Below are 23749 nucleotides of genomic sequence, written 5' to 3'. Positions count from 1 at the left end.
ATGAAAGGCAAAAAGACTGCAGCCCCAGGTTTAATGACCCATCACTGAAATGCCATTTGGACGCGTGGAGGCCCACTGTGATGTCCTCTACCCCTGTTCTGGGCCGCAGGATGGGTAGCTGTGTCACCAGTCCAGCATGGCAGGCGGTGGCAGCAGTGGTCAGTGCCAATACCCTGCAAATGAGGGCAGCCACCCAGTGCCACTACAGGATGAATGGTCTTATCTGTTCTGCCAGGGTAACTCACTGTTCTCATCACTCACAATTCACACACTCACAAACCCATCACGCATCCATAGAGATCTCACACCTCAAGGAACAACACCATTAACTCACACGCACACACACACACACACACTTACATCTCCATCAGACTCATATTCTTTGGAGCTCACATCGTCATTCCTGCCCATGGCACCACTCTCTGATGAAGCGGTGCCCACATATGCGCGCATGGAGGTCTCCTTGGGGAGGATGGCGGACGCCATGAAGACCCTGTTCCAGCAGAGATGTGCGCAGACCTGCACTCCATCGTGGTAACCATGGGTGAGTTCTTGCATTGGCAGTGCAAGGGGGAAATGGGGCACCTCGACGTCCCTCCAGGTGCTCCTTCCCCTCAAGGAGTCAGGCCGGGGCCCTTGGGCATCTGAAGGAGGAGGAGCGACACCGGACACTCCCGGATCATCCACTGAGGAATCTCAGAGGCTGTCCTCTCCCTCCGAGTCCCCTTTGCCTGTGACCCCCTCAACCTCATTCTCTGTCACTGCAGGGGAGCAGTCGGCCCACGAGTGATTCTGGAGGGAAGGATGTGTGTGGGGAAGGGCCTTTTGGAGCCTCATGAAAGTGCCTTTACACGCATGCGGATCCTTCACATTTCGCACTTATCTCAAAGTCCTGAGCATTTTCAATGCTGCCTGCTGGGGTTTGCTTTCAGTTGCCCATCTGAGTTGACCTGCATCTGCACTCACCCAATGATCACACTCGCATACAGCCACCTGATCTTGCTCAACATGACTCCCATTGCACTTATAATTTGAACAGCATGGTCTGGACCGACAGCCAGTGTCACCGAAAACTGCACGTGCTTAGGGAACTGGTCGGTCACATCTGCCAGCTGCTGCAGGATTTGGTGCCACGGGAACATGGAGGGCATCCACTGTCACTGGCTGCAAAAGTAACCGCAGCACTCAATTTTTGCCAGTGGCTCCTTTTAGTGCTCCACAGGTGACCTTTGTGGGATATCTCAAACCTCCAACCACAAATGCATCCATGAGGTCATGGATGCCATCTTCCCAAGGGCACACAACTTTGTGCATTTTGCCTGGACCAAGAGAGTCAAGATGTAAGAGCGATTGAATTTGCACAGCTCTCAGGTTTCCCACAGGTGCAGGATGTGATCGACTGCACTTATGTGGCACTCAGATCTCCATCGCAGCAAGGGCTCAACTATGTCAACTGCAAGGTCTTCCATTCGCAGAATGTGCAGCTGGTGTGCGAGCACCACAAACGCATCCTGCAGGTCTGCGCACAGCTTCCAGGGAGTGTCCATGATTCCTACATTCTCAGTCGGTCACATACCCCTGACGTCTTCCAGGGTCCACAGCGGCTGCAGGGTTGCTCCTGGGGGACAAAAGCTGCCCACAAAGGACATGGCTAATGACACCCGTGCGGCAGCCTCAGGCTGCAGCTGAGCAAAGGTATAAAGAGGTTCATGCTGCAACTTGCAATTTGATGGAACACGCCATCAGGATGCTGAAAGTGAGGTTCCAGTGCCAGAACCAGTCTGTTGAAGCCCTGCAATATAGTCCACAGAGGGCGTCATACATCATCATTGCCTGCTGTGCTCTTTACAACCTGGCGTTGCAACAGCGAGAGTAGCTGGCTGAGGAGGAGATGCAAGAGCTGAAAGTCTCCTCCGATGAGAAGGACGTCGATGATGATGAGGGTGAGGAGATCCTCAAAGGCGATAATGGCGGCGAGGCCCTCGCACTGGCCAGATGAGGCAGGTGCGCTCGGGATGCCCTCATAGCTGCTGGATTCTTGGCAGATGATGATGACATGCAGTGAGGAGACATCATCAATCCTCACGTTGCATCTATGGACATTTGACTCTATTCTGGCTTATGGCAACACACGTATCCTCTGTGATAATGCTCCTGTCATTGAGATGCAGTAGAGGTCCTAACAGTCGCTCAGTTGCAGGAGGATGATGACGACATGCAGTGAGGACATTCCATAGATCTTCACATAGCCTCTGAGAATGTCTGACTCCTGTCTTTCTGAGGGCAGCTCACTTGCGCGTTGTAGTCAGGGTCATATCATGGAGATGCAGCCATGGAACTTTAAAAACACCTGATCCTTTGTCCACCTTCCGCACCTGAACCTTCAGGAACACAGCATCACTGGTCACAGACACTGAAGATATGGGGGCCAGCCCCACCTTAAAGATGCTGAGAACACTCAGAGAGAATGATGGAACTCTGTGATGCCTGCCCACGACATCCTGACAGCAATGACAAGCACCGTCGAGGTACAGGCATCATTAATATGTCCAGGTCGTGTGAGGCCAAACCATCACTTGGTTCCGAAGGCTGCTCAAAGCACGGGGAAGAGGTCCTGGACCGAGACACCTGCCTTTATCTTGTGCAGAAAGGTTTCACATTTGTGTGACACAAATACTGCTCATCAGAACAAGGTGCCATAGGCAGGGAGACATTTTTGGGAGTTTATTTACAATAGTGAACGTTATGTATAAGTGATTAACACCTGTGCTCAGGCTGTGCAACTACATCTTCTTCACCATCCTGTGCGGAAGGGGGTCGGGAAGGAGGAGGATCTCCTCGTGAACCTGCTCCTGGGCCTAGCCAAGTTGGCCATTAACAGGTCCAGGCAGCGGGCAATCGACGGGGGAGTCCCGCCCGATTGTTTGTCCCTCTTCCGCGGCTACATTCGCGGCTGGGTGTCTTTGGAGAGGGAGCACGCGGTGTCTGCCGGCACTCTGGAGGCCTTCCGTGCTCGGTGGGCACCGCGGGGACTGGGGTGCTTTATTGACCTCTTTAATCACATTTTGGTTTAAAGTTTGTAAGGTTCCTTTAAACTTTGTCCTTAGTTTTACAGCTGACCTGAATTAGGGGCTGTGCTTGATTTATCCCTAATTTTGTTAATTTAGTTTAATTGTTTTAACTCTAAAAGAGTTACATCTTCTTCACCACCCGGTGCGGAAGGGGGTCGGGAAGGAGGAGGACCTCCTCGTGAACCTGCTTCTGGGCTTGGCCAAGTTGGCCATTAACAGGTCCAGGCAGCGGGCGATCGACGGGGGAGTCCCACCCGATTGTTTGTCCCTCTACCGCGGCTACGTTCGCGGCCGGGTATCCTTGGAGAGGGAGCATGCGGTGTCTGCCGGCACACTCGAGGCCTTCCATACTCGGTGGGCACCGTGGGGACTGGGGTGTTTTATTGACCCCTTTAATCACATTTTGGTTTAAAGTTGTAAGTTTCCTTTAAACTTTGTTCTTGGTTTTACAGCTGACCTGAATTATGGGCTGTGCCTGATTTATCCCAATTGTGTTAATTTAGTTTAATTGTTTTAACTCAAAAGAGTTACATCTTCTTCACTTTCCTAACCCTGCTGCTATGTCTTGCTGCTCCCTAGACATCCACAGTGGAGGTGGAGGCAGCCTGCTGATTGCAACGCCGTGTGTGTGATGACCTTGGTGGGCATCCTCTGGAGTGCTGAGACCTGGAGGGTCCCGGCCTGCCCTCAGGTCCTCCTGTGTGGCAGTGGCGCCCTCCTTGGCCTGTCGAGCTGGAGCTACTGAGGTCACAGGATGAGGGGATACGGATGGGTTGGACACTGCCAGAGTCACCTGGGTGGATGGCCTGGCAGTACACTTGCTGATCCTCCTCATTATGGGTGCCCGAGGGCCCCTGGCTGACTCCTTGAGGAGAAGGGGTAGCTGGAGTGAGATCTGGCTGCCTCACATCCCTCTCACATACACACTATTGGAGGCCAACTATGGCGTCGGTGATGGAGTTCAGCCCCTGCAGCAGTGCAGGAGCAACGTCCTGGACCAAGGTCTCCATGGCAGCCGCCATCCTACCAGTGTTGACCTTGGTGCATTGGCATTCCGGCGCTATCACCTCAGCCAGAAAGCCGTACTCCTCCATCATGCCTTGCAATCTGAGGAGTGCAGCGGACTACCTTCCTGATGTTCCTGAGCTTGCCTTTGCAGCTCCAGCAACTGTGACATGACCGAGTCCAGAGGCTCGTCATCTGACTCGGACTCAGCAATTTTCTGGATTTCAGCAGTTCTCTGAGTGCTGGACACCTGGGAAGTCCTGCTGCCACCTGTTGTGGATCAGAAAGTGTGATGCTGTGCTCACCAGATTGTGATCCTGAGGCTACTCTAAAACTAGGTCCCACCGAAGTTTGTGTCTCTGTGCTGGTGGTGGGTGTTGGTGAGGGCTGTGATGGGTCTTCAGGGAATGTTTTAGCAGATTCCTCTTCTGAGTTCCTTCAGTGTTTGATTGGAGGCCCTGGGTCATGAACCCCCTTGGCTATTTGGCAGATGTGCCTGTGAAAGCAAGGAAAAGAGGTAATTAGTACATGGCAGTGGTCTGCGAAACAGGACATATCACTCACAGCATGGTTGACTGATGCATGATGCAAAGCTGGATCCTCAATTGGCAGAGTACTGCCAGCACAGGAATGGTCCAGATTCTTGCCGGCTAGCTGGATGGCTCTGTTTTCAATGATTTTAGGCATTCCTGCACCAGTGTGCAATCTCTCTCTGTTGTTGTGTGCCAGCTTGTCCTGCATAAATAGCGATGGTGAGAGTGTAAGCAGGATGCCTGCCAGGCCAGTTGATAATATGGTTGGCAAGTGTTGGTGGTGAGTGGTCCCATGGTCAGGATGAGGACAGTGAATGTGTGTGTGGGAGAATGAATGGTGATGACCCTTGAACTGGCAGTGAGTGAGGGCCCTGTGCATTGTGATGGGTTTGTGAGTTGAGAATGATGAGAAGAGTGACTTACCCTAGTGGAATGAAGGAGATCATTCATCCTCTTGTGGTACTGGGTGGCTGTCCTCTTTTCAAGGATGTTGGCGCTGACCACCGCTGCCACCATCTCCCATGCCAGATTGGCAATGTTGGTGCCCATCCTGCGGCCAGAGCAGGGCTGGAGGACGTGATAGCGGGCCTCCATGGCGTTCAAAAGGCGCACAAGGGACACGTCGTTGAACCTGGAGGCTGCAGTCTTTTAGCCTTTTGGGGCTATCCTGCCTTCCATGCAGCAATCCTGGGCTAGAAACACTTTAAATATGGCACCTGGTGTGATGAAGCAGCGAGGTGATGGTGTGGTGGGCGAATGAGAGTCCGCCCACCATGAAAACGTTGAGTTTCCCGGTAACGCATAATTAGTGTGGCGGGTTTGGGACATAAGAAGCTGCCATTGTGGCCGATGGGTAAAACATTGTTTTCCCGCATTTAGTGCAAATCTGGGACGATTCTGCCCATCTAAAAATTAGAGCCAGGCACTTCAGAAGTGAAATCTATACACAAACTGGTAAAAGTTTAGAACATTCTTCTGCAAATGACAATCGATGCTAAATCAATAGAAAATTTTGACCAGAAACTGGACCAGACACATAAATATTCTGAGTACAAGTGCAGGTCAGAGGGTGAGCATTCTTCAATGAGTAACTCAAGTAAGACATGAGCTGTAGCGCTCAGCACTACCTGTGCAGGCCGGGTGGGGGGGGGGGTGGAGAGAGTCGGGGCTGGCTGCACAGTGTGATTGAAGTGGTTTTCAATAAATAAATAAATGGATCGAAAATTTATTTAAACATGTCCCCTCATGTGATTGTGTCACATGAGATGGGACATATTTTAATATTTCATAAATTTTTAAAATTTAATTAATAAAAGCTTTAGGAAACCTCATCCCGCTTGTAGATGAGGTTTCCTAAAAGATGTGAAGGCCACTTGGCCTTTTCGCCTGCCCGCCAACCTTAAGGTTGGATGGGCAGTGATAACAATGACCTTAATTACTTCCTTAATAGGCTGTTTAAATATCAGTGGGCGTGCAGCTGACTCTGCTGAGCGCCTGCTGAACGAAACATCACGAGACAGCATGATGATGGGACGCATGCCTTACGTCATCGCACGTCATTTTACATGTGTTGGTCCAGCCCCCGCACGCCAACTGAAAAATCCTGGCCCACGTGGAGTCAATCGAATTGGCTGAAGATTAGCATTTGTCAGGCTGGGGACCTCAAGAGGAGGCTGAGATGGATCATCCATTCTGGCTCAAGATGGTTGCAAATGCTTCAGCCTTGTCTTTTGCACAGATGTTAAATTAATGAAGTGAAATTAACAGAGATTATAATAGTGGCATGAACCTGGGCAAATGGGCCACTTCTTAAGAATTAAAATTGCCAGAAAATTTTGTGTCTTTTTTTGTCTGAGAAGGTGCAAGGTTCTGGTTTGCCATTTGCACATATATAATGAAGGAGATTTGGGAAAGCAACTTGCACAAAATGGTTGAGCTACCATCAGATTTTTTCATGTTCTTATATTTGTATGACTTTTTCAGTTTTTCCCCAATTATATCACTTGTTCAAAGATTGTTCACACCTAAATGAGCAGCTTAAAGATGAAGCCAATGAGGGAGAAAAATACCTTGGTTACTCATGGCCCCAAAGTTGTATATTTTGTATGTAATGAGCCTAACATAGGGAACAATGAAGGAGAATCAGGCATCATGCCCGTAAGCTGATCAGGAAAAATGTTCACCTGTCCCTTTCTGGTGGCCAGGGTAATCAACTTGTCTGTCAGTAAGTTTGATCTTATGGACAGTTGTTTAGAAGAAAGAAATGGTCTAAGTGTGAATGTTGTGGTGGATTGTAGAGTGCAGCTCCACAGCAAGGAAGATGAACCAGCTGTCAAATGGCATCCCTCACATAAACATAACATCCTCAGTCTTCTGATTCCTGCAGGCCATTAGGTAATAACAGAGGAGAACATGCAGCTAGATCCACCGGGTAGTCAATTTCAACCAGAAAAGACTGTCTTTCGAGATGATATTGGAGAATTATGTGAAGGAGATTATGCTTCACTAAAGTTTCAATTCACCATCTCAGTGATTTGCTAAAGGCAGACCTTCACGCATAGTCTAGTCCCACACTGCCTTGTCAATTGCTGTGAAAGTAACTACAACATTCAAATTTATGTATATGGGTCATTTCAGTCAGGCATTCGTGACTTGCAACATCAGAGTGCTATGAGGGCCTACATTCACCAGATTACGTTTTCCATATTCCATTGGGTTCTGAGTACATTAGTTTAGACAATCTTAGTGCAACAAAAGGAGGAATCTGTCACAGGATTATAGGCTTCCTCATAGTTCTTAAGGCTGTTTGTGGAACCTATAGCCTGTTGAATGCTCTGAATGATGCACCTGTTAGATGCTTAAACTTAATTTTAAGGGGAGGCAGTGGCAGAGTGGTAATGTCACTGGATTAGTAATTCAGAGACCCGGGCTAATGCTCTGAGGACACAGATTGAAGTCCCACCCCACCTCAACAGCTGGTGGAATTTGAATTCAATTAATAAATCTGGGATTTAAAAACTAGTCTAATGGACTGCAAAGCCATTGTCGTAAAAAAAAAAATGCCCATCTGCTTCATGGAAATCTGCTGCCTTACCTGGTCTGGCCTACATATGACTCCAGACCCACAGCAATGTGGTTGACTCTGAATTGCCCTAGAAAGCCACTTAGTTATATCAAACTGCTGCAAAGCCTAAAAGAAATTAAACTGGATGGCGCACTAGCATCTGGGGGCTTGTGCCAAAATTGGGAGAGCTGTCCCACAGACTAATCAAACAACAGCCTGACGTAGTCATATTCATGGGATCACACTTTACAGACCATGCCCCTGACACCACCATCACCATCCCAGATGTGGCACACAGTTGTATATGCTGGGAGGGAGTTGCCCTGGGAGTCCTCTACATTGACTCTAGACCCCATGGAATCTCATGGCATCAGGTCAAACATGGGCAAGGAAACCTCCTGCTGATTACCACCTACCATGCCCCCTCAGCTGATGAATTAGTACTCCTCCATGTTGAACTCCTCTTGGAGGAAGCACTGAGGGTGGCAAGGCATAATGTACTCTGGGTGGGGGACTTCAATGTCCATCACCAAGAGTGGTTCAGTAGCACTGTTACTGACTGAGCTGGCTGAGTCCTAAAGGACATAACTGCTAGACTGGGTCCTTGGCAGATGTGACTGAACCAACAAGAGGGAAAAACTTATTTGACCTTGTCCTCATGAATTGACCTGTCACAGATGCATTTGTGCATGACAGTATTGGTAGGAGTGACCACCACACAGCCCATGTAGAGATGAAGTCCTATCTCCACGCGTGTTGTGTGACATTGCCACTGTGCTAAATGGGATAGATTTCAAACAGATCTAGCAACTCAAAACTAGGCATCCATGAGGCGCTGTGGATAGCAGCAGCAGGTTTGCATACAACCACAATCTGTAATCCCATGGCTTGACATATCCCCCACCCTACCATTATCATCAAGCTGGTTCAATCAAGAGGGCATACCTAAAAATGAAGTATCAACCTAGTAAAGCTCCAAAACTGGAACTGCCAAAGAGCGGAAGTAGCATACAATAAACAGAGTGAGACGATTTCACAATCAATGGATCAGATCTAAGCTCTGCAGTCCTGCCACATCCAGTCACAAATGGTGATGGACAATTAAACAACTAACTGGAGGAGGAGGCTCCAAAAACATCCCTATCCTCAATGTCATGAACACTTTAATCATAGGAAATGGTTCATCTTCATGGAGTAAGGACATCCTGGAATAATTTAAGTTTTAAAAGACACTGCTCCTTGAAGTGTTAATGCACAACTCTGATTGCTATTCCTGGGGAAAAAAAACTTTGTTTTACAAGAAAAGGTAATCAAGCAGTTTTAAAGAAGCTGGAAGCACTGTGAACAAAAGGGGTCACATGGTAGTTTATGACTGAAAAAAACTATGCCTGGAAAAACAGTTTAAAAGTTGGTTTTGGTTTTGCTTTGAGAAGAGAAAGGAGCAACCGCTTGTGAAAGGAAGACAGTAGCCTTTCCACAGCCAGAAGTGAATATAAGCTGCTCCTAAGTTGCTATGTGCTGGAATAGAATATCTGCAGATGTTCCTCAAGTCTGCCGAAAAGCAGTGCAAGAATCATCAACTGTTTTGCAGATCAGCACCGAGAGACCAACAGTACAACCAGGGTGCCATTTCAAGGACTCGAGCATTTTTCCTTTTCCCTTGAACCATTGACTTTTAACCTTTGGCAGAGTTCCTCTATTTTTATTTTGTTTATTTTTTGGGACATGTGTGTGTAGATATCGTGAAAGAGTAATTAGCATACTTTCATATTCCATACCATATGTCAATATGCTTTGCCTTTCTATTTGACAAGGTTGGTTTTATAATAAACTAATAAGTTCGTTGTTTTTGAAAGAAGCCTGGTTAAACATCTCTTTTATTCTGGGTAACAATAGCGAAAGTAAATGATCGGCCATTTTGGTGAGGGAATCAAGCTTTTAAACTAATCATGCGACCTGTGGAGTAGTGGGGCTAGATCAACTGTGCGCTTCCATCCAAGTCGTAACATAGATTGCGGGCTTTTGTGGGATTTGAAACGCGGATGACAGGTGTTTGGACGTGGAATAATAATAATTTGTTAAAAAAAAAGATAAAAGGACAGAAACCAGATAAAACCAAATGGTTTTGGAAGTTGCTACGACTTTTCTAGAGATGGAAGACTTAACCATGACTGATTCACATAAAGTAACCAAGATTAAGCTAATAGAATTGGTGGATAAGTTGCAATTAGAATTAACGGCAGTGGGTGAGGAAAGACATAGTTACATAATTGAGGTAATAGAGTAGCATTTGAAATTGAAAGGGATACAAGAGAGACCACATCCTCTAGGGGGTGAGTCAATCGAGTTAGCTAGGATGCAGTTGCAAATGAAGCACTTTGAACAAGAAAAAGAACTGAAAAATCTTGAATTTGAAGCAAAAGAGAAAGATGAGAAAACTTGAGAAAGAGAAAGAAAGAGAATTAGAAATGCGTAAACTTGACGTCCAGAGAGAGAAGTTAGCAAGGGAGGAGTGAGAGAAGGAATGAGAAAGGGAATACCAGGATTCCTCCCATCCCAGTCATAATATCAATGATAGGGGTGCCAAGCAGTTCAGTGCAAAAGACAAGGCTGAGGCATTTGAAGCCATTTTCAGCCCAAAATGCTGAGTGGATGATCCATCTCATCCTCCTCCAGAGGTTTCTATTGCCTCCAATTCAAGTTTTTTCAGTCACGTTTCATGTTCAAGCTGCTTCATTTCAATTGAATCCTAGCTAACTAAGTTGACTCACCTCCTGGAGGACATGGTCCCTCTTGTATCCTTTTCAATTTCAAATGCTGTGCTACTACCTCAACTACGCCTGCTTTCCTCACCCCTCTGGAGCGAGTCCCCTCAACTATGTCCACTTTCCTCATCCCTCTGGAGCAGAGTCCCCTCAGCTATGTCTGCTTTCCTCACCCCTCTGGAACAGAGTCCACCAGGGTCAAGAGGTTTCCAGCTTCTTTAAAACTGCTTAATTACCTTTTCTTGTAAAAGGATGCCAGTCTTCAGTAATTCAATTCACTCCACGTGATATCAAGAAATGGCTGAAGGAACTAGATATTGCAAAGGCTACTTGCCCTGAACATTTGGGCAATAGTATTGAATAGTACTAGCTGCGCCCCTAGCCAAGATGTACCAGTACAGCTACAACACTGGTTTCTACCCAGCAATTTGGAAAATTGCCCTGGTACATGCTGTCCACAAAAAGGGCAAGTCCAACCCAGCCAATTACTGCCCCATCAGTCTACTCTTGATCAGCAATGTGATGAAAAGTGTTATCAACAGCACTCCCAAGCGGCTCCTCAAGAATACCCTGCTCACTGACACTCAGTTTGGGTTCCACCATGGCCACTCAGCTCCTGACCTCATTACAGCCTTGGTCCAAACATGGGCAAGGGCTGAACTCAAGCAGAGAGCTGAACTCAAGCGGAGAGGTGAGAGTCACTGCCCTTAACATTGAGGCCACATTTGACCAAATGTGGCATCAATGAGCCCTAGCAAAACTGAAGTCAATGAGAATTGTGGGAAAGTCTCCACTGGTTAGAGTCACACCGAGCACAAAGAAAGATGGTTGTGGTTGTTGGAGGTCAATCATCTCAGTCACAGGACATCACTGCAGGAGTTCCTCAGGATAGTGTCCTAGGCCCAACTATCTTCAGCTGTTTCATCAATGACCTTGCCTCCATCATAAAGGTCAGAAGTGGGGATTTCGCGGATGATTGCACAATGTTAACACCATTTGCGACTCCTCATATATCAAAACAGTCTGTGTCAGTATGAGCAAGACCTGACAATATTCAGGCTTGAGCTGTTAAGTGGCAAGTAACATTCGTGCCATAGAAGTGCCAGGCAATGATCATCTCCAACAATAGAGAATCTAACCATCTCCCTATGACATTCAATGGCATTACTTTTGCCGAATCCCCCACAATCAACATCATGGGGGTTACTATTAACCAGAAACTGAACTGCACCAGCCACATATATACTGTGGCTACAAGAGAAAGTCAGAGGCTGGGAATTCTATGGAGAGTAACTCACCTCATGACTCCCAAAGCCTTTCTGCTGTCTACAAGGCACAAGTTAGGAGTGATGGAATATTCTCTAACTGCCTCAACGAGTGAAGCTCCAACAACACTCAAGGAGTTCGACATCATCCAGGACAAAGCAGCCTGCTTGATTGGCACCCCATCCACCAATTTCAACATTCACTCCTTCTACCACACAGAGGCAGCAGTGTGTACCATCTATAAGGTGCGCTGCAACAACTGATAAAGGCTTTTTTGACAGCAGTTTCTAAATCTACAACCTCAATCACCTAGAAGGGCAAGGGCAGCAGATGCATGGGAATACCAGCACCTGCAAGTTCCCCTCCAAGCCACACACCATCCTGACTTGTAACTACATCATTGTTCCTTCACTGTTGTTGGGTAAAATTCCCAGAACTGCCTAACAGCACCTTGGGTGTTCCTACCATGCCTGGGCTGCAGCAGTTTAAGAAAGCAGCTCACCACCAACCTCTCAAGGGCGATTAGGGATGTGTAATTAGTGCTGGCCTAGCCAGTGATGCCCACATCCCAGAACAAATAACAAAAAAAGTGAGGGGTTTTGTTCACTAAATGTGATGATCCTTTTTGATGACCAGGTATGGATCCTGAATGTCAATGCAGATTACAGGTCAGCTGTCATTCAGATTTGCATGCTGTCCTTAGTAGAATGTGTCAAGGAACTGAATGCTGTTAGCTGACAAGGGTTACTCTTTGAAGCCATGGCTGATGACACCTTACTGCAGGACCAATGAATGGTAAAGCATTTGAATGATACAACTGCACACAAGTGACGGAGTGGACAAACAGGGAGGCTGAAATCACACTTCCGGTGCCTGGAAAGATCATGAGGCACTTTGCAGTACTCACCTGTCAAAATGGCGAGGATTATGATAGTCTGTTGCGCATTGCACAATGTTGTCCTGGTGGGAGAACTGACCCTTAATCTAGCAAATGAAATTCGAGTGGAAAGTATGACATAGAGGATCCCAACGTGAATGTCGCTTTGATCATGCTTCATGACCCACCTAAGGAAGCCAATGTAGCAATGGGCAGGGCATAGTGAGCAGCTGGTGGCTTATGCATTTGGGCAATAATGAGAGAGTGAAGAGCTGCAACTTTCATTTAGGAAGGCACACAAATGAACAGCAAGATTGAAAGTGCATAAGTGAACATTTATTGAAGCAGCAAATGCTCATCACAAGACCTTTGAAAAGCAAAGACTTGCATTTAACTGGTGCCTTCCACGATCTTAGGATGTTCCAAAGCTACCAGCCAATGAAGTACTTTTGAAGTGTAGGAAAAGTAGTTACTGCTAAACTTTACATAAACATGAGCCCTTAATGCAAGACTTTAAATACAAATCAAGTTAACAACTATTTGCTAATTTGCAAACAATTACAATGTTAAAATGTTTGGTGAAAAAATTTAAAGAGTTTAAAAATGACTTCAGACTAAGTTAAGTACAGCAGCAAGAAAATCAATTATAATAGTCATTACCTAATATAAATTACCAATAACAACACGAAAATTTCAAGAATATCAAACATCAACAAGATTACAGACATCTGTGCCTGAGGACCACTAGACAAGGTGTGAGCAAATGGAGTTAGACTCTGCGAGAGAAAGTGCCCTACTGCCACCTGAAACTTGCCTTTCTCACTCTCGCTTTGACCTGACCTTTCTTTTGCCAGGAAAGATACAAGTGGGTGCTTTGGGAACAGGGTATAATTTCCGAATTGCATTTCACACCCCAAATCTGTGGAGTATAGATAAAAGGTCATTTTACAACCAGTTGACTTTAGATTGAATTCTGATCATTCCATTTATTTAAAGCTCTTTGCCATTCATTGCATTTTAAAATTCTTAAATTTAAGCCTTCAATTATCTGTATAAATCCTAGGTCACGTTAAATCATTGCTTTTTCTGAAATTGTTCTGTATTCCATGTCACGGTACAGTTTCTATTCAGTGCTGTACCAGCACTTTCCATGCTGACATGCTAACATCATAGGTTGTGTTTGCTGCCAATGCTGCACATGCACAGATCTACTGTTTCTTTGCCATGTTTACTGTTTTTACAGACTCATGCAGCCAAGAACACACTGTATCAGACTGGCAGCAGAACAGGAATTCATAGACCTGACGCTGCTAGGTTGAAATTCATTCAGTGTCAAAGAAAAAAACTTTTGCACCATTTTAAAGCAGAAGTAAAGTGGATTAGTTAAAGCAGCAAATGAACAGAAAACCTTGCAGACACTCAGGCAGCATCTTGCATTCATCGTTTCCAGAGTTTTCTGTTTCCGAGTTGCAGCGTCAGCAATATTTTTAAAAATTGCTAATGATGGCTCCTTGACAATTATTTGATATAGTTGGGAGCTGGTTGGGTCGTGGTGAGAGTGCAGCTATTGAGACCTGCATACCAAACCTAGGTTTTGGGTGCAGCAGAGTGACATCTGCACGGACCAGTGTGCATGTGTAGACGGCCACACTGCATTGGCAGGAGACACAGTGTTCGTCGTATCCTATGCTTCTTGTTTCCCAGAAGCTGCCGACAATTCGCTTCCATGCCCTTGAGGACTGTGTTGAGGTCTTTGTCACTAATATTGTGTCACTGCTTCTTCTCATCTATCTTTTCCGCTGCCACCTTTTTCTGTAAATAGGTCCATAGCTTTTTAATGTCAGTTAATTAATTTGCACACCTTTTAACTTTACTCAATTTTTCACAACTGTCCATTTTACTTTGCCATTTTATTAAAAGTTTTTGAATGTCTATAAAAGTTTTGAAAGGTTTCTCTATAATTAACATCAGTTTTAAATGAATTTGAAACACATCTCACTTCTCTTGTCGGTTTTGACTGAATTTGTGAGTTTGCCCTATCCGCCTGCCAAATTTTATGGGCATGTCTTGCCTTGATTGCTCTACGTGATCTGATATTTGCAAGCACATTAAAGGAACACCGCTGAGTTGCATGGGATGCTGTGTAGATTCATATTTTTCATTTCCAGGGCTTCAGGGAAAGGGTTGGGGAGTGGGACTAACTAACTTGCTCTTGCACAGAGCCAGCATTGACATGATGGGTCAAATGACCTCCTTCTGTATTGTAACCATTCTATGAATCTAAGTTTTTACCACAAGGATCATTGGAGATTAGTGGGAAGCTTTCTTTAAGGTCACTGGAAGGTGCCATCATTATTGCTGACTGTAAACACCAAGCCAAGGTGTAATGATGTGAAGATGGCAAGAGCTGGTGGGCAGGATTGGAGGTCAGAATGCTTGCTTAGTCTAATACTCCAACAGGTAATTGGCAGACAAAGAGTGAGGGGTGGGTGATTGCACATTTTCAGTTGCCCCAGACCCTAAGCTACGGCATTCTCATCCTAAGTCTCTCTCCCTCTCCCAGCCTTAAAGATGCAGCTTGAAACCATATTTTGTGGCTCAGTATCAAATTCTGTCTGCTAATGCTTCTGTGACATCTTACTACATTAAAGGCATTATATATGTGTAAGTTGTTGTTGTAATTGGTTTCTGAAAAAAAGATAGATTTGCATTTACATCGCACTTTTCATGACCACCGGATTCCTCAAAGTGCTTTACAGGTAATGTAGTATGATAGTCAGTGTTGTAATGTAGGAAACAGAACATGACACATTTTTTCTGAAACAGAAAAGCAGCAAGTTATTTTAAAATCAGTTCAAATTGATATAATGATGTTTTTACAGGAAAAATAATTTATAGAGTTTCAGAACTGGGTAAGGTAGTGCAGTGGTTTTGGTACTGGTCTAGCAATTCAGGGATTGTGAATTAAAATTCTACCATGGTGAGTCATGATGCAATAAATCTGACAATATGCAGGCTGACAGCAGAGATGAAAGCCACCGGCCTTCATAAAAACCCATCTGGTTCATCAGTATCCTTCAGGGCAGGGATCCTTTCACTTCCACCTGGTTTGGCAAAACTCCGGTCCACTCAATATCCTGTGAAATGGAATAGGAAACCAGTCAATTATAAAGCAAGTGCTTAAGCCAGACAAGGGTGGGCAGTAAATGCACCCTTGCATGCATTATTCATATCATGAGAACAATTTGAAAAAACATATTTAGAGTATTGTTTCATAAGAATGTAGGATGTGGATTTATACTGGTTCAATCATGAAAAGGACATTTCCGATTATAATTATTTGTTACATGAATAAACAGGTACATTATATCCTTTTGATACAATATTTTCAAGCTCACACACGTGATATTCTGTCAATAGTGATGCATTTTATTAATAAATCTGGAATTAAAAACTAACCTACTATCTTAAGAGTAGTTACTGTACAAATAATGCCATAACTAATGTTTGCTGCTTCGGAGATTACTGAAAAGCTGCAACTGGTTTGCTTTCAAAATCATGAGGGTTCTGGACAGAGTAGATAGGGAAAAACTGTTCCCACTTGCAAAAGGATCGAGAACAAGAGGGCACAGATTTAAATTAATTGGCAAAAGAAGCAAAAGCAGTATGAGAAAAAATTTTCACGCAGCAAGTGGTTAGTGTCTGGAATGCGCTGCTTGAGAGTGTGGTGGAGGCAGGTTCATTCAAGAGGTAACTAGATGATCATTTGAAAAGAAACAATCTGCAGGGTTACGGGGAGAAAGCGGGAGAATGGCAGTAGGTGTAATGCTCATTTGGAGAGCTGGTGTAAACATGATGGGCCAAATGGCCTTTCTGAGCTATAACAATTCTGTGATTCCTTTGGTGTCCATGCTGAAGAATGGTAATCTAGTGATCATTTCGAATAACTAGAAAGCACATTTACTGTATCTTGTTTTCCAGTGGATAACATTTTGTTAAAATAATAATGTTGGATTTTTATTTTTACTTAGAAAATGGTATGCAGAAAATGAGGCAGAGACCGTTAGTGCAGAGACAGTTGATGTCACTGCGGAAGCTATTACTTCAGTTTCTTCTGTGGAGTTACACACTAGTTTTGAGGAAAAGGAAAATGTGTTAAATCATGCTGCACAAAAGGTATAACCCATTTACTGGTTTAAATTCTTATTTTCAGCATGAGCAAAGTCTCCCAATGGTACAAGAAATATTATGACAGCTTCCTCAAAAATATTTTACTTATTTTTCCTGTTGCCTGTCAATGTTATTCAGTTACTGATCTTACAAGACTTCTCTTAGTTTTTAAGATTCATTATTTGTTTGGGATGTGGCTTTAAATTGAGGTGTAAAAGAATTGGGGAGGTTCAATTTGAGAATGGTGCCATCTGCTGGCACTGGTATGGAAACTCCCCATTCAGGCATTTGTTTTTCAGGAAATTATTCACATTTACTGTTTACATGGCACAGAAGTATTTTGTTAGAAAGTATTTATTATTCTAAGCCATCATAAACCTAATTTACTAGTGTTATGATTTTAAAGGAATATTTTTGGCAATTTAGATTGAAATTTTGTGTTCTACTAAATCATCTAATGAGTAGGTTATTGTCTATTATATATTTCACTTGTTTGAAAAACAATAGAAAGACCCTTTTGCTTGGACATGAGAAATGTCATTATTTTCACTGTACTAGAAATGAGATATAAATGTAGCCATGAATCTTCTGTGAAATAATTAAGTTAAATTGCTGCTAAAATACTTCCTTTGCATTGACTTAATTTTAATAATGTTCAGTTTACATACTTTAGGAACCTATGCCAATCATGTTTTATTTTTGTGAAAGTCAAAATGAATTAGAATGAAATTAAAGTTTCCAGTCATCATATATGCAACTCATTGTCCTTATCTTGTTCTTTTTTGGGACCTTTTGGACTGAACACTGATTCTACAGAGTCCTCTTCTCACAGTCTGGCTGAGAACTAGTGACATTTTTCAAGTCATATGGACTCGAAACGTTAACTCTGTCTTTCTCTCCACAGATGCTGTCAGACCTGCTGAGCTTTTCCAGCAATTTTTGTTTTTGTTTGATATTTTTAAATGCATATTATTAATAAAATTCTACTGCCAGTGAATGTTGTTTTTAGACATAAGATACATTCACTTATTGCATTGCAAAGTGTAACAATACAGGCAGCCACTTTCACTTTTCAATTTGAAACTACCAAACCTCTTTGTTTAGTTATGTTACTTTAGCTACATTATTGCACATGAGGAGGTCCTGTGGCGCAGTGGATAGTGTCCCTGCTCTGAGCCAGAAGTTGTGGGTGCCAGTCCCATCCTAGGACTTAGGTAGCTGAAGAAGGTGCGTTCCTAACATGGCCAAACCGGTTGAACATCAACCTGCAAATGGTTCCAACACATGCTAATTGCAGGTGGTAAGAATGGGAGAGATTCCTGGTCAGCCACGTGATGGAAAGAAAGTCAGATCCTCTTCCATCACTACCCATAACTCCAGACTACAACATGCAAGTGCATGTTGTCACAGCAACCCAGGCTCCATGAGTGAACTGTAATATGCCACCACATTACAACACAACTATATGCACTTAAGTGCAATATTTCTTGCCAATGATGACTAAACTAACTAACTCTTGTCTCCCAGGAACATACAAACAGTGCCATTACTGAAGTAGATCCATGCAGAATGAACAGTTGGAACTGGGATAATAAGACAGCTCCTCAGACACGAAACATGACCATGAATTCCGCTCCTAAAAACTTCAGTACAACTCTTTCACCTCATAAAGCGAGAAAAAGTAAATTAAACACATTTTTTGTTGGAGGGAGGCAAGTTGCTGAGGATTCTTATGCTTCAAGCAATGATGTATGTTTTGATGATTCAGAGAGTCCACCCAGAAAAAAACCAGTCAAACCACATCATAACGGACAGACTGAAATAATGACATCAGTGGGCAAGTTAATTTCACTGGTTAAGGGATGGAAGAATAACAACATGGAGAAAGTTGGATTTTTGCCAAGTACTGGATCTAAAGGTAAAGTACATCAGCCACATTTAATAGCACAATTAACTTCTGATCTTCCATTGAAAAGGAATGACATGATGGGAAACTTTAGATCTTCAAGTTCAGATAAGAAACAGAATACTTGGGTACCAGTTTAATGCTGAGTGTTTACTTAATTCTAGTGAAAACCAATTCAATCTGGCAAATGGTTAAGAATAACAAGATGATATCAACAATATGCTTCCCTTTACAGATGTTTATTACCATTTTATTATGGATCATTGAACAACATGATTGTAAAGAAATATATTAAAAATCTGTGTGCAAAAGGAGGTGCAAAATGTTCAGATTACAAATTCAAGTTTTGTTCAATTACAGAAGAAACTTTGTTTAGTATTATTCAGCATCTGATTTAATGCCTAAATTATTTATATCAGAAACAACATAGTGAATTTACTAAGATTTATTTTTGATCATTTGTCAGATTTAATATTATAGAGATATAAAAAAAATTGAAGTGGATTAAAGTAGTTCTGCTGGTGTTACTGATAACACATTAGGAATGTGATTTTGTTGTTCATTCTTTGCTTTCTGAGAAACCTATTTAGTTGCATATGATCAATCATTAACATCAAGGTACCTATCAAGAATAAATGAGAGTGGTTTGCCCAGTATTGTAAGCACTATTTTGTGAGTGACTGAAGATAAAAATATTATACACCTTTTTGGAACTAAAAGATACAGAGGGCGGAATTGTCCCAGATTTGCACTAAGTGTGTTTGTGGGCGGGAAAAAGGATGTTTTACCCACCTGCCATAGTGGCAACTTTTCACACCGTATCATCCCAATTCTGCCTCATTAATAATGCATTCCCGGGAAACATGCCATTTCGATGGTGGGCAGGCTGTCATTCGCCTGCCATGCCATCACCTCACTGGGCACCATATTTAAAGTGTAGCCACACAAACATCTCTCAGTGCTTCCAGCCCACAACTGTTTCAAAGAGGACATGGCCCTGAAAGACCAGAAGACTGCAGCCCCCTGATTTAATGACATGTTCTTCAAGTGCCCTTTAGACGCAGTGGAGGCTCATAGTGATGTCCTCTACCCTCACTCTAGCTGCTGGAGGACCAGCTACATCACCATCCAGCATGGGAGGTGGTGGCAACGGTGGTCAGTGCAAACTGACCTTGCAAAAGAGGACAGTCACGCAGTGCAGAAAGTGAATAAATGATCTCCTCTGTTCTGCCAGGGTAAGTCACTCTTCTCATCACTCTCAACTCACAAACCCATCAGACATTCACAGGGCCCTCACTAACTGCTCGTTCAAGGGACATCACCATTCACTCTCTCACACACACCTTCATTGTCCTCATCTCATCCATGGGGCAACTCACCACCCACACATGCCAGGCGTACTTATCATCTGGCCTGGCAAGAGTCCTGCTTATAATCTCTCCATTTCTATTCATGCAGGACAAGCTGACATGCATAGAGAGCTCGCAGACTGGTGGAGGAATGCCTGATATCAAGGTTTTAACAGGCTTTAAATAGAGTCATCAAGCTGGCCAGTGAAAATCTGGACCATTCTTGTGTTGACAGTGAGGTCAGCAGTGCACTACCAAGTGAGGATCCAGCAGTGCAACACCAATTAGACAACTGTGCTGACAGTGAGTGATGTGTCCTGTTCTGTAGTACCCTGCCATGCACTAAATATCTCTCCTTGATTTCATAGGCAGGCACATCAGGGAAACAGCTGACATAGCTCATAACCCAGGGCCTCCAATCAGGCCCCAAAGAAGCCGAAGCCTCTGAAGACACCATCATTGAAGACCCATCACAGCGCTCAACCACACCCTGCAGAGACACAAATCTTGGTGGGACATGGCTTTAGAGTAGCCTCAGGATTACAATCTGCTGAGCACATTGCACTGTCTGATCCACAGCAGACAGTGGTAGGGTCTTCTCAGGTCTCCAGCATTCGAAGGACTGCTGGAAGCCAGAAATCTGCTGAGTCTGAGTCAGATGACGAGGCTCTGGACTTGGTCATGTCTCAGTTGCTGGAGCTACAAAGGCAAGATCAGGAACATCAGGAAGGGATGTCCACTGCATTCCACAGATTGCAAGGCACAATGGAAGAGTCCATTTGCCTTCAGGCTTAGGTGATAGTGCTGACATGCCAACGCACCAAGTTCAACACTGGTAGGATGGTGGCTGCCTTGGAGAACTTGGTCCAGGACATAGGTCCTGCAGTGTTGCGCAGGCTGAACTCCATCACTGATGCCATAGTTGGTCTACAACAGTGTGTACACGAGAGAGGTGTCGGGCAACTCGATCTTGCCTTCCCAAGGAGTCAGCCTGAGCCCTTCGGGCACCAATAGATTGGAGGATCAGCAGGTGCACACCCCAGGACCATCCATCCAGGTGACTCAAGGAGTGTCTGGCCCATCCGAATCCCCTCTTCCTGTGACCCCAGCAAATTCAGCTCCACAGGCCGAGGAAGGTGCCACTGCCACACATCAGGGCCTTGGGAAGCAGGTCAGCCCTCCAGGCCTCGGCCCTCTAGAGGATGCCCACCAAGGTCGTCACAGACAGTGCATAGCAGTCAGCAGACTGCCTCCACGTCCACTGTGGATGTCCAGGGAGGACCAAGAGGCAGGGTTGGGAAGGTTAAAAGGATGTAGTTGCACAACCTGGACATGGGTGTTAATCGCTTGTGCATAATGTTCACTATTGTAACTAAACTCCCAAGAATGTCTCCCTGCCTATGGCTTCTTGTTCTGCCGAGCAGTGTTCATGTCACTTAGATGTTAAACCTTGGTTCCTGCACAAGATAAAGGCAGGTGTCTCAGTCCAGGGCCTCTTCCCTGTGCTTTGTGCAGCCTTTGGACCAAAATGATGGTCCGGCCTCACACTCCCTGGACATATTATTGATGCCTGCATCTCAATGGTGCTTGTCATTGTTGCCGGAATGTTGTGGGCAGGCAACACAGAGTTCTGTCATTCTCTTTGTGTGCTCTCAGCACCTTTAATGTGAAGCTGGGCCCCATCTTGTCAGAATCTGTGACCGGTGATGCTGTGCTCCTAAAGGGATCAGGTGCTGAAGACTGACAATGAATCAGGTGTATTTAAAGTTTTACAGCTGTGTTTCCATGATATGACCCTGATCACAGAGTGCAAGCCCTCGGCCAGACAGGACTCAGACATTCACAGAGGCTATGTGAAGATCTATGGAGTGTCCTCACTGTATGTTGTCATCATCGTCCTGGAATTGAGCAGTTATTAGGGCCTCTACTGCGTCTCCATGACAGGAACCTTATTACAGAGGCTATGTGCACTGCCATCAGTCAGTCAGGAGTCAAACATTCACAGATGCAATGTGAGGATCTAGGGTGCCTCCTCACTGCTTGTCTTCCTCATCCTCCACAAATCTAGCAGTTATGAGGGCCTCCCCAGCGCATGTGCCTTGTCTGGCCAGTGCCATTGCCATCATTGTTGCCTCCGAGGACCTCCTCACCCTCATCCCGGTTGATGTCCTCCTCATCGGAGGAAATGCCCAGCTCCTCCATCTTCTCATCAGCCAGCTTCTCTCCCCATTGCAGCACCAGGGTGTAAAGGGTGCAGTAGGTGACGATTTTGCGTGACACCCTCTAAGGATTATATTGCAGGGCTCCACCAAAACATTTCCAGCACTGGAACCTCATTTTCAGCATCCCAATGGTTTGTTCCAACAAAGTGCAAGTTGCAGCATGAGCCTCCTTATACCCTCACTCTGCTGCAGCCTGAGGCTGCCGCATGGGTGTCTTCAGCCATATTCTCTGCAGGTAGCCCTTGTCCCCAAGGAGCCATCCCTGCAGCCTCAGTGGACCCTGGAAAACGTCAGGGATCTGAGGCTGGCTGCGAATGTAGGAGTCGTGGACACTTCCTGGGAACCGTGTGCAGACCTGCAAGATGCATTTGTGGTGGTCGCACACCAGCTGATAATTCAGCAAATGGAAGCCCTTACGGTTGACATAGTTGGCTGCTTGTTGCGACTGTGATTTGAGTGCCATGTGAGTGCAGTCGATGGCACCCTGCACCTATGGGAAACCTGAGACCTGGGTGAATCCCATGGCTCTTGCTTCTTGGCTTCCCTGGTCCCAGGTGAAATGCACAAAATTGTATGCCTTCGTAAAGATAGCATCTGTGACCTCCTGAATGCATTTGTGGTTGGAGGCTTGCGGTATCCCACAGAGGTGACCTGTAGAACCTTGAAAGGAGCCACTGGCGTAAAAATTGAACGCTGCAGTCGTTTTCAAGACCACGGGCAGTAGACCCCATGGCGCCAAATACTGCAACAGCTGACAGATGTGACGAACCAGTTCCCTTGACATGCACAGTCTTTGGTGACACTGGTTCTCGGTCAGCTGCAGGAATGAAAGGCGGCGTCTAGGTAGCTGTCAAGCCTCGTTGTGGCTCTTCAGGGGCATGTGCGGGAGCCCCAGCTGCCCCTTCTTTCTAAGGGTGCTGCTCCTCCCTCTGCCCAATCAGGCACCTCTGTAGCTCTCTTGTCCTTTGTCTCTGCTCTCTGTTTGCCATGAGGCATACAGCTGGGTCACCAGGCTCCATGCTCCTGATTTAACTCTCCTGCAGGATGAAAGAGAGAGATGCATGTGTTAGCCTGGGTGTTACTGGCTACCACTTGGATGGCCAGAGTTTAGTGCACTGCATGGCTGCCCGAGACCCCAACCACCTCCGGCACCTGACTAATTGGTGGCAGCTACACTCACTGAACTGCATGTTGTACTCTCAGCTCAAGCATTCTCATAACCCGCACTGCGAGGCTGCACTGTTAGCTTGAACCACTGGGGAGACTGGTCCAAACCTGAATGATGACATTGCAAGGGGCAGTGAGCGCCTGCACCAGAAACTGCTCCATGGTCAGCTTACTGAAACGCTCATTAGTTTGCAGTCTGTGCCCAAGTGGTGAAAAGGTCAGGAGCATTTGGTGGCAACTTCATGCCTCTGCATTGTATGGTCAGATAAGTCAGAGGCCTGACTCCAATTATGTCAACGTAGCTGCATCTGAACTGTCTCAGCTGCAGAGGAATGGTCACTTTATACAAGGATC

The 23749-nt window shown here is 45.1% G+C and overlaps 1 protein-coding gene across 1 annotated transcript in view; it reads left to right on the top strand.

Annotated features, from left to right (window-relative positions):
* The window catches only part of LOC121280044 (BTB/POZ domain-containing protein KCTD19-like), a 144954-nt gene that overhangs the window by 89892 nt on the left and 31313 nt on the right, over window positions 1-23749 (top strand). The window contains exons 11-12 of the mRNA XM_041191674.1: window positions 16613-16757; window positions 18279-18669. Of these exons, the coding sequence (XP_041047608.1) occupies window positions 16613-16757; window positions 18279-18669 (536 nt within the window). The remainder of the gene's footprint in view (window positions 1-16612; window positions 16758-18278; window positions 18670-23749) is intronic.

The sequence above is a fragment of the Carcharodon carcharias genome, chromosome 7 (assembly GCF_017639515.1).
Source record: "Carcharodon carcharias isolate sCarCar2 chromosome 7, sCarCar2.pri, whole genome shotgun sequence".
NCBI classification, from domain to species: Eukaryota; Metazoa; Chordata; class Chondrichthyes; order Lamniformes; family Lamnidae; genus Carcharodon; species Carcharodon carcharias.
Note: the sequence above shows the minus strand (reverse complement) of the source record. Positions and strands in the feature narration are given on the sequence as shown.